The sequence below is a fragment of the Dermacentor silvarum genome, chromosome 10, assembly GCF_013339745.2.
Source record: "Dermacentor silvarum isolate Dsil-2018 chromosome 10, BIME_Dsil_1.4, whole genome shotgun sequence".
NCBI classification, from domain to species: Eukaryota; Metazoa; Arthropoda; class Arachnida; order Ixodida; family Ixodidae; genus Dermacentor; species Dermacentor silvarum.
Window position 1 is genome coordinate 34863453 of NC_051163.1, and position 12261 is coordinate 34875713.

The 12261-nt window shown below is 45.3% G+C and overlaps 1 protein-coding gene across 1 annotated transcript in view; it reads right to left on the reverse strand.

Annotated features, from left to right (window-relative positions):
- Positions 1–5445: 5445 nt before the first annotated feature.
- LOC119465954 (regulator of chromosome condensation) overlaps positions 5446–12261 on the reverse strand; it is a 28452-nt gene continuing 21636 nt past the window's right edge. The window contains exons 6-8 of the mRNA XM_037726435.2: positions 11779–11971; positions 9320–9537; positions 5446–5771 (exon numbers count right to left, since the gene is read on the reverse strand). Coding sequence (XP_037582363.1) covers positions 5614–5771; positions 9320–9537; positions 11779–11971 — 569 coding nt within the window. The 3' untranslated portion in view covers positions 5446–5613. The remainder of the gene's footprint in view (positions 5772–9319; positions 9538–11778; positions 11972–12261) is intronic.

Sequence of the window (12261 nt, forward strand, 5' to 3'; positions counted from 1 at the left end):
TAAAATTCCTACCGACATACTTGCATGGCTCGAAGGCTATCTTACTAACCGACAGCTATGCATTGTTCTAGACAGTCGGTTTTTCGTCACATGTAACAGTTCTATCTGTAGTCCCAGAAGGCCCACTTCGTTATTGGTTCATATAAATGACCTTGTTGACCATACTTCCAGCCATGTCCGGCTATACACTGATGATTGCTGCATTTATCAGGAAATCAGCTCCACGACTGATCCAGAACAGTTACAGATCTCAACACTGTACTTTCGCAGTCTGCCATGTGGAACATGAAACCTAACTTCTCCAAATTGCAACATCATTAGGTGTACTAATAAAAGGACACCATTGGTTACTGACTATTACATGAATGGCTCGATTCTCTCAATTGTAACCGAATACAAACATTAAGGAGTGGTTCTCACGAACACTTTATTTTGGAATGCCCATTTGATAGCAAACGTGAGTTGACTACTGAACTTTCTGCAAAGAAACTATTTGTCAAACGTCCGCCCAGTCCTAGAATACGCTTGTGCAGTTTGGGACGTTGGTACTAAACCAAACACAGAGTGATTAGAATGCGTGCAGGAACGTACAACCCGTTTTGTGCACAATAATTATGACTTCAAGCTAAGATCCAGTGTTCTTGTCAAAGAGCTCAGATAGCCTTTACTATCCAAAAGACCTAGGCAACTTATGCTGTGCCTCTTCAACATCTTTCATGAAGTAACAGGGGTTTACAAAAACGTGTACATAAAAGCTCCAAGCTATATTTCACCTCATAATGACCACATCTTGAAATTGACTTTAACTTTATTTATTTATTTTTATTTATTACAAATACCTACAGCGCCCGAGTTGGGCATTATCGTAGGGTGGTTAATTACAAACATAAAGGTCATATATTGAACTTCAAGAAAAACAGCATCATATCATTTATGGTATTACAAATACAATAATCGTAATTACAGAGAAATACAACACATCGAAGAAAAAAAAAATCGACACATTCGATTATAAAATTTGCTACACAATGCATGAAACGGTACACTAGAAAATATTGTCTACAACAGATTCATATAAAGTTCTCTATGGCAGATGAAAAATTGGGTGCAGACACTATCTCATCCGGGAGCAAATTCCATTCCGCAATTGTTCGCAGAAAGAATGAAAATTTAAATACATTGATACGACTTTGGTAGGCCCTTATTTTCTTGGAATTGTCACATCTCTTAGACTGATAATGAGGTGGTTTTAAATATATGTTCTTATCGATTCCTGTGTTACCGCTGTTAATGTTGTGTAAAAGCTTTAACCTGATTATTTTTCTGCGCGTGGACAGCAACTTCCACCCCAGATTTTCCCTGATTTGCGAACCTCTAATTTTGTAGTCGTAGATGCCCGTGACGAATCTTGCAGCCCTTTTCTGAACACGCTCTAACTTATCTTCGAGAACTTTTGTGAAGGGGTCCCATGCTGTGCAAGCGTATTCTAACATCGGCCTAATATTTGTAAGATATAAAGTTTCCTTCAAAGGTTTGGGCGCATACTTGAAGTTCCTCTGGAAAAGGTGCAAAAGGCGGCACGCTTTAGCGCTTGTTATGTCAATGTGGGATGTCCAGTCCAATACCGCCGTTAAAGTGACGCCTAGGTATTTGACTTCATCAACGCATTGCACTAAAACATTATTTAGAGAGTATGAACTAGGCACTTTTTTCCTTTTGTTCGTAAATTGAACATGATAACACTTTGCTACGTTCAAATCCATCTTCCATTTAGCACACCAGGAACATAATTTTTCGACATCAAACTGAAACACACTCGTATGTTCGGCACATGACACAGGATGGTATACAACGCAATCATCCGCATACAGTCTGATATTTGAAACAACGCCGCCTTCACTTAAATCATTGATAAAAATAAGGAACAGCAACGGCCCAAGGACCGACCCTTGAGGCACACCTGATAAAACATTAACCGTTCTCGATGTTGCACCGTTCAGAACCACTTTTTGCTGCCGTTTATGCAAATAATCTTTAAGCCAACCATAAAGTGAATCGGGGAGGCCAAGAAATGACAGTTTGTACAAAAGTCATGCGGGACTACGTCAAACGCCTTTCGGAAATCAATGAAAACAGCATCTATCTGCGTACTATTGTTAAAGCCGAGTGCAACGTCATGTATGAATTCAGTAAGTTGAGTGGTACAGGATAATCCCATGCGAAATCCATGCTGGGTCGGGATGAAGAAATCATGGTTATGAAGATGCTTAATAAGACCAGAGTAAATAACACGTTCTAGTGTGCTGTACCAATGCCTTAAAACGGTCTTTTTTTTTTTCCAAGAACAATACACGCGTGGAACTGCTTGCCACCACACATCGGTTCTCCAGGCTTCTGCAGAAGTTCATTTTCTGCCATCTATGAAACTGCACTCGTTACCAAGCCTGTTTACGGCTGTATTTTGTTTCATGCTAATCCAACTTTTGTACTAGTGCTTTTCTTTTTTTCATGCTGTTGTAATGAATTATGGCCTATACGTATGATAGTAAACTGGCCTATTTCAAGTGTTTTGTGATGTCTTCGCATACTTTTGTGCAAACCATGTGAAATTATGCCTTGTACTTTGTAAAACTATTTTGTCTAACAATAATGCACCGTACGGACGATGTAGGATACCTGTATGTACATATATAAAGGTAATACACAATGCTCACTGACTGATACTTCAAACGCATGGTGATTGGCACTTTTTCCATCATCGGTGAGCGCTAGGTAATCGCCAAGGGGCCAAATGCAGTCATAACACATCGCAAACACTCTCACTTTCGTGCAATATAATACTGTATTGGCTCTGTGTCCCCCATGCCCTCCTGTGGGGTAAAAAGTGCTGGCAACCACGTGTTCGGAGTATTGCGTTTCAATCGCTGAGCACTGTACATAATTGTACTATCATGCTCATTTATGAAATACAACGCAAAAGCATGTGCCAATGCAGTCACGTGTTGTAGCTCAGACTGAGCACGACAGCACATATTCTAACAATGTAAAATTGTACACAATCATTACCTAACATTGCAATGTCATATTAATATTTCATCTGCACAATTTGCAGTGTAGATTTCGATTCAGAAGATTACCACAGTTAGCGAGTGCCCATCCGCTACCAAATAACAATGATTCACGTTTTGTAGCATTCAACTGGAGTTGTGGCTGCCAAATTCTTTGAAGGATACTTCCACTCTGGACTATTCGTCCTTTGCCGGAAGGTAGTGGGATGTCAGTGTTGGTTACCTAGGTGGTGGGAGAGTGATGCAGAAGTTGGAGTTGTGGCTACCAAATTCTTTGAAGGATACTTCCACTCTGGACTATTTGTCCTTTGCCGGAAGGTAGTGGGATGTCAGTGTCGGTTACCTAGGTGGTGGGAGAGTGATGCAGAAGTTGGGCTTTGCCGTTGCCTTGACAGTGACGGGACTACATATCTCCTTCCCAGCTAAAAGCCCCCCCCCCCCCCCGAGGGATACCCACACAGGAATCAGGATCTAACAGGATCTAAAATGTGGCCGCCATGGCCAGCATGCCACAGACTTCCCCCGTCCCATTCATTGGTGATGAAAGTAGTAGAGACTTACCTGTACACTCGATATCATTTATTTGAAACACCCTACACACGCATGCTCTCCAGACTCAATTTACTGATCCAAAGCTACACCTCAGCTGCAGAAAGCTTGAGGAATAGTGGATGCAAGTGCCGCGCAAGCATAGAAAGGATTTTGGTCCACCCAGAAAACTTACATCAGTGCCACAGAAAATAATTAGAAATCCCAATGTCACAATTCGCATACAGACACTGCACCTTCGATGTGAAATTCAAGAGCGAGAAGCTTGGCCTCCATTTTCTTCAGCAATAAATGTCCTTTTCTCCACCAAATGTAACAAACTTAAGAGTTCCGAGATTATTTTACTAGTCCAAACCGATTTAGGTTTTATTGGACAGCTGTCAACCTAGTAATTATGCTGTGGTACTTCAGTTCTCAGAAAGCACAACAAATTATGCAACCTGTTCAAAACGCATGCGAAGTGCAGCAGATCAGACATAAAAAAGGAGACTCGCGTCATAGAAACCCGTTGTGCCGGTGTAATCTCGTGGTACCGTTGCCACCGACACATACAAAAATATGACCGTGCTGCCAAAACCCACCTCCACTCAACACATGACATGAGAGGGAAGAGTGCATCCACTGCATTTCTAAGAAAAGCAAACACTTGGAAGGACCAACTTGGAAGCTTTCAGCGACACGATCACTGCATTGGCCCTCAACCACCAGGCTTGATTGGCATTCTTTCTGGGGTTTTACGTGCCAAAACCAGTTCTGATTATGAGGCACGCCGTAGTGGAGGGCTCCGGATTAATTTTGACCACCTGGGGTTCTTTAACGTGCACTACAACGCATGCACACGAGCGTTTTTGCATTTCGCCTTCATCGAAATGTGGCCGCCATGGCCGGGATTTGATCCCGCGATCTCGTGCTCAGCAGCGCAACGCCTTAGCTGATGCTCGTGAGCCACCCCAGCGGGTAGGCTTGATTGGCAGGCTAGTTAGTTCGCAATATTTACAATACCACAGGATTGCCACTTCCACCTTCAGTGATCTGAAGAGACTGCTTCACGTTTTGAGTGGGTTATATAAAAGTTATACATAAGCCCTATTCAAGTGCGCTTCTCTGCAATGCACATTTGCTCAACTAAAGGCGGCACTGGTCATTGTTCAAATGAAGACAGAGTGCAAGCTGCACATGCTGGTGCTTGCTTCTTGTGCAAAAAAGTTATGAATCTTAGTGGGCGGGAGTCGGGTGAATTCACACCATGTTATGCCGAAACCACGTCCGACACAAATACCTTCATTACATCCCTTATTCGCTGTAAGCATACATTCGTTACATGCTATATGGTGAGAAACATTTTAGCTTCATTTCATTACATAAAATAATTACCGAGGTTTGACTTGCATTTCAAAACTGCGACAAACTTTCTATACAGGAACACACAGGAGGAAAATAGCATTTTCTGTACTCGGACGGTTTTTCGCCTTCAAAGGTGGCTTGTGTTGCCAGAAGTGAGAACAATGCACAGCATACTACCGCCTTCGGGCACTAAGGTCATGCATCAAAAAGCAAAAGCACTCGTGAAAATATTTAAAATGAGTCGCAAGCACCTTGAAACTCTTCTGACTGGATCTGTGCTTCAAGACTGAATAACATGTGTAGAGTGTTTTAGTAAAACGAGTTGGAAGGTAGAAATCTGGGTGTTTGCTTTTCGCAGTACGTTCTCTCCAAAGATGTCGAGGAACCAGATCTACCACTCCAATGCCTACCTGGCATCTCCTTAACAAAAAATCAAACCCACAACCTTGTGCCGAGTAATAGGACACCACCGCAGACGCCAAGGTAATGGCAGTAAGTGAAGCAGATTTATTCAAAATGTGAACACTGCCTTGTGCTGTTGGGATGGTGGTGACATTTTGTGTAATAAACATGCCTTCTAGCATCAGTCGATAAAACTTTAAAATCTTTAAAACTTTCAATGTCAATGTGGTGCTGCCACGTACAAAAATGCTCATGTGGCGAGAATGACGGCATGTTGGCCACCTCCAGACACGACCAGCGCCTTCTTGCCTGCTAGCTTCCCTGCGACCACCTTTGGCTCGAAAAGATCGTCGTCGCCACCATGGCCCAGCTGGCCATTTGTGCCAAAGCCCCAGGAGTGCAGGCGTCCTGCAAGTTAGTAAACCATCGAGAGAGAGAGAGAGAGTTGGGTTACAATTCAGAAATGAGAGTCAAGCCTCAGTATAACTATGTACACTCCATTTCAGATATATCGGAAGAACAATTTTTACAAATCACCTTTGCAGGCGATTTGACCTGCAAAGGCGTTCATCTGGGTCCTGCTTTCGAAAGACCGGGGTACTGAGTGCGTGCATGTATATTTCTTCACTGTGTGTGCTACCGTAATACGCAGCGACAAGAAAAAGACCAAAATGTGCATGCAACTTTCTGGGTCTTTATTCGACGCGAAAGGAAAACAGAGCACTCAACAATAATTATGCGGGTCAAACAAGATGAAACAAACGATACGAATAAAGGAATGCTTTAGGTTAAGACAATGAGCTGGAAGCGATTCTTCTCGACAATAGTTCATTAACCAGACAGGTGTTAATCGTGTTTGACCCGCATGGTTATTATTGTTGAGTGCTTTGTTTTCGTACACGCAGTCAGTGCCCGGGCCTTTCGAAAGAACAAACGAAGGATGCTGTAAAAGAAGTTCGTAGAACCCCATTATCGCCAATGAAGGCTCAGAGGTTGGCGTCGCTCAACGTTGCTTAAGAATATCGGCTAAGTGCCCGCAGTAACAATGAAATCCGTGCACTGCCCTTGACAGAAGCACGCTTCCCGACCATGGGGCCAGCACGCGCCGCCGTAGCAGTCGACCCGGTTCAAGATAACACACCTCGAGCGTCTGTGCCTGCGTGAGCTGCTGCCGGCACCCTACTCCAGCGCTCGTGCGCTTCTAGTTTTCCCCTAAGTGTGAAATACTGTACATAACAGGTAACTTTTCTTCAAGGCCTAGTGCAACGGAACGTACAGTCAAGTCCCGCTACAAAAAAATTCACGGGACACACGAAAAATTTCGTTGTGGCAGAACTTCGTTGATGCGAAATTGGTATGTATATACGTACGCCAAACAGCAAAAGCCGCGAACGAAACCATCATCCGGGAGATCTTCACGATGGCGTGGGGGCAAAGGTTGAGACGTACCGAAGGCAGTCGATAAAGTGTCAACTTCACGAGAGAATGCATTTCGCGCCACTGTTACAGCATTTTTCGTATATTGTGGCCAATGCCAAACCAAATGCGGGTGCCCGGCCGATCGCGAAACACTCATTATGTGGCTCACATGTCGGCACCGTGCAGCGGTTTGAATTAGTATCACAATTTCACTGCATATTTATGACAAAGACGGCAAGCTTGCGCTTACCAGAAGTTATTTCCAGAAGTCGGTCAGCCTGGATTTCTTACGCTTTACGGCAAGCAAAGGTGTTACGCGAGTCTCACAGTCCGTTAAAAGAGCCATCACAATGTCATCATGGAGCGCGCGCCCGTCGCCGTGCCGACGCCGCCCGCTCCCCAAAGTTTCGTTTCCTGCAGTTATCGGGAAGCGAGCGTTGGCCCGCATGATAGCAGTGAGCAAAAACGAAACAGATACTTCAAATTTTAGGCTGAAAATTTTGGGATCCGCATATAACACGAGGCAGAAATTTTACATGGTAAAATTTAGAAAAAAAACCTTGTATTATACGCAGGTTTTCACGGTATAATTGAATTAAAGAAATTATGAATTAATAGAAATGAAAATGGATGAAAAAAACAACTGTCCGCAGGTGGGGAACGATCCCACGTCTTCGCATTAAGCGTGCGATGCTCTTGCCATACTGCGGCCCCACCCCAGAATGATGGAAGTACGTGATCGTTAGTGCCAATAAGCGTGTCGATGGTTGCCGAAAGTTAGCTTTGCATGCAATACAGTTGTGTCATGCAGTGAAGCATATTAAAATGGGAAGGGGCCACTGTCGCAGAACAGTAACGGAAAAAAGTAGTAAAAAAATAACATAGTACAGTATAGACTACTCATAACGTAACCACTTATAGTGCAGGACCGGATATAGTGCGGTCTTTTCAGGCTCCCGTTAATTTTCCCATAGCACTCCATGTATACACGTATCGCTTATAGTGCAGTTACGGGAAACGAAATGCCGGTTACAGTGCGGCTGCCTGGGAAGCACGGAAGTCGGCGAAGACAGCGAACGCTTCCCTCAAAAGGGCGCCCCAAGGAGTGCTCGAGGAAGAAAGAGAGACGAAGTGGAGGAGAAGGGCACGTGATGCGAACGAACAGCCAGTGAGGCTGAAACCAGAATCTTGAGTACGAGTCGTCAGATATCACGGCGCGCATAGCGAGCGACCGCCACGAAACTGCCAACGCCTGCTTCACGATAACGGCAGTAAACGAAACTTCAGGGAGCGGGCGGCGCCGGCACATCACGGTGAGGGGTGCACGCGGAGACCGTGGAATGTGAGGGAGAAGGGCGGCAGGGAAGCGGATTTCGCCTCGGCAACTACACGTGGCTACGGTAGCGTGGCTGAGACGTCTGCGCGTACACGCATGTTCCGGCGCAACGCAGAATCAGCGACCTTGCCATTTGAGAGAGGGTGAAATTTCAGCCGCATTTTTTTTTCTTTCTTTTCTGTTTTCCCGTTCGCGCGCAACATTGAGGGGTCTCTCCTAAGCTTTTACTCCATGGCGGTGCTGGAGCAATGCCGGTCGGAGGTGCCGCCGCGTGATTTGGTTTGAATTAACGAGATTCGACTAAATTGAATGCAAACGTTCTAGCCGCATTCCTCGACTGTCGCATACACGTGGCAGCTCGGTGCACATGTTTTGCATATGTGCGGGCCTTGAAAATTGTTGCTTTGGTTATAGTGCGGTACCGCTTATAGTGCGGATATTCGCGACTCCAGCGACTTGCGTTATAAGAGGTCTACACTGTACGTGTCGCTTAATTACAAATCAGCACACACGCCACCTCCGGTCACAATAAAAACACTGCAACAGTCTAATAATAGTGCCAGCCACTCTGAACTGTTTCCGACGTTGCTATGGCAATTCGGGGCCTTCCTGTTACTAATTAAATTAAATTATGGGGTTTTACGTGCCAAAACCACGACCTGATTATGAGGCACGTCGTAGTGGGGGACTCTGGAAATTTTGACCACCTGGGGTTTTTTAACGTGCACCTAAATCTAAGTACAGAGGTGTTTTCGCATTTCGCCCCCATCGCAATATGGCCAGCCATGGCCGCGATTCGATCCCGCGACCTCGTGCTCAGCAGCCCAACACCATAGCCACTGAGCAACCACGGCAGGTTCCAGTTACATTTTTTCGGCCGTTAAGCTTTTTTTTCCCGCGGTCCGTCGAAAAATAAAACTGGGTTCTACTGAAATTGTGGAAACTTGTGGCTTATTGCACGCTTCACCTGGTGACGAAAGTCTAGGTTTTGAATGAAGCAGAGAAGGGAAGCACAAGCAAGCTTGCAAAATTTGCTTTTAGCAGCACAATTTTGCAAGAAGAGGAAGGCCGAGACGACCACCTATTTTCCATAAGGAAGTGTCGATGTTGCAACTAATTAAGATGCTGTTTCTGTGCTTCTTGCTTAACTTAACACCCTCATGAAAATGATATATATATATATATTTCAACATAGACCAACCTTCACCATCAATGGCAAATGAAACTGCCTCGCCACATGAGACATCCACGCAGCCAGAGAGGCCAGGCACTTGGGCAGGGGTCTCCTGGTCTTCATTAGCTGCAGGCATGGACGCCCCAAGTCCAAGCCGACCGTAGTCCTTGCGGCCGAGGGTGAAAACTGAGCCTTCTTCGCTCAGGAGCAGTGTGTGGTGCTGGCCTCCGCTGACAAGCTGCCACCTGAGAGAACAGAAACATGTCACCAGTGGTGCACCGATGGGGGGGGAGGAGGGGGGAGGGTGTTGTAACCCCCCTGCGTCCAGCCCCACCAGTCCAACGTGTACCTTCAGTGCTCTGTTCACATTGTCATTACAATTCAGGAGATGGCTTGAGGTCGAATTTTCCTGATTAACAAAAAACACTATCACTGTCTTGTATTTATTCACGCCTAAATTACTTTGAGTAAAACGCTGAAGAAATAAACATAGTCATCATCCTTGGTTTCATTATATTATTATAATTATTTGGCATTTTTATTTGCTGTTGGATTCCTCTGGCTAAAAGCGAGGAAATTGCATATTATGCAAAGTGCTTGCTTCCCCCCCCCCACACACACACACAAAAATTCAGCCCTCCCCCTTGCAGAGATCCTGGGTGCGCTGCATGTCACATCAGGTTTGTTCGATTCACCTGCACCACTGTAAACTGGTTCACGGCGTTGCACAAGAGACAAGTGAGGAAATTCTGCAGCTCAACTTCAGCATTGCAGGTACAAAGCGACAAATGAAACAAACAATGAGGTGCAGACACGGTTGCTGGCATTATGTTTTGTCCACCTAAAGTGCGCCGCCTGTATCAGGTTGAGAGGTCCCGAACAGCAGGTAAGGTCAGGATTCCACACCTCGCGTTGCATAGACGCGGCAGAAGCAAGTAAGAGTGGTTTCAATGGCAATTAAGCATGCGAGCTGCATCGTTTTGCTGTGCTGCTGCTTAGCACCTGCACGTCTGCACCGTCAGTAGGGAGGATGCAGAAAAATCGTGAACCAGCCCAGCACCAAAACGACTATTTTCTTATTTCTGTGGCCAGATTGGCACACTGTCATGCAGGTGGAGTCCTAATCTAGAGAGGTGTGCTGCAAGGAGTCAGAAATTTCCAAAATTTGTGCCAAGACCGCATCCACCAGGACGGTGGCGTGTCAAAAGCGCACGTTGGTGGTGGTTGGAAGTGCGCACATATAGGGTGTCTAGCGCGGCACTCAGTGAACCGTCCCCGTCCGCTGTCAATGCCTTTTGCAGCCGCAGCATTTGAGAACATGTTTGCAGGCGACTGTGGCAAAGGCTAAATCAATCAAGAATAAATGCACTGGGACAGAAAATGATATTTGGGCCAATTTTCGAAGCCAAAGAGCAGGGTTTATTAAAATGTAAATGCATGTGCGTCATTGAAAAAGTAAACAAGCCTCCTAAAAAGTACATTTTCATAGATGCCTCGGATGGGATTAATTTTCTCAATAAATTTAAATGTGTCACTGAAAAACTAAATTTTCAGAAGGTTTAAAAAGGTGAAGGGGGGGGAGGGTGTCATGGTAGGCTTGGTACTACTAAATGGGGCCGTGTACTGGTAAAGTTTGGGAAACACTAGCTTAGACATCCCGTCGCCATGATTTCTAGCAGTGCCTTTCATGCTACATATTCCTTATTTATGCTTCATCGGTGGTCAGAGCAACGCTCTGCACGTGCCATCAACAGGATCAATCAGCCATGAACAAAGAGTGGCATGGAACCAAGCGGAAGGCGTTGATACAAAATCGAGGCCTTTATCTCGACTACTGTCACGCTGTCACTACAGAGATGCAAGCACAGTCAATGCATGCACCGAATCTTTATTGACAACTACTAGATCGACTAGGCTTCGCTAGTTTCAGTTTCGAGGAAGTGCTGGTGACACAGCGTCGACCATGCCGGCAACATATGAAAAAAGAAAGTGCTATTTCTTCTCAGCTCTGTGCCCAAATTAGCATGCGGTCGTGCAGTTGGAGTCTGAATTGTCGCACAGCGCGCTGGCAAGATGTCCAAAATTTTGGTCATCCTTACTCTTTGGGATTAGTGGCGGCGCCACAGAGCAGTCCAAACTATCAAGCATGACCATGTTATCGGTGTCTGAATTATTAGTCGGTGACTGTATCAAACTATTCTTTGCTTGAATTGAATTCTGGGGTTACATGCAGAAACCACGGTTTGATTATGAGGCACGGTGGGGGACTCCGGATTAATTTTGACCATCAGGGGATCTTTAACATACCCCCAATGCACAGGACAAGGGCGTTTTTGCCGAAATGTGGCCGCCATGGTCGGGATTAGATCCCGCGACGACACACTTAGCACAACTCCATAGAAGCTAAGCCACCGCTGCAGGTTATTCTTTGCCAATAAGCTTGTTCGTTGTAACCAGGCTTGACAGTACAGAAACAAATGACCTACCTATGTCCTTGACAGGAGGTGAGTGGTCGAGGCACAGGTATTATTTGGGAATTGTCGTTTGACCTCTGTGCCTGCACTCCCATCTGGTGGTAGTTGTTTAGACCGAACCCGTACAGCTGGCCAGTTTCACGAAGCCGTGCATATGTGGCATATGCACCAGCCCATATCCTGTCAAAGGATCGTGTCCTGCAGCCTGGACATTATGCAACAATAGATACCAGCGGTAAACAACACAGACAATCCAAGGCGAGGAAAACAAGCAAGGGTTAGGAACTCGGCTGGTGGCTAATTTATTTAATTATCTGCTTTATCTTCAATACTGCCAGTCTCTTGCAAGACCTGGGCAGGCAGACAGTCACATGTGCACGAAGAAATGATCAGCGCAAACTGAATGGGAAAAAATATTAAGTGGGTGCCACTAGGCGATCAAAAATGGCAACCAACTTTGCATACACCATTAAAAGATTTTATTGCACAAAGATT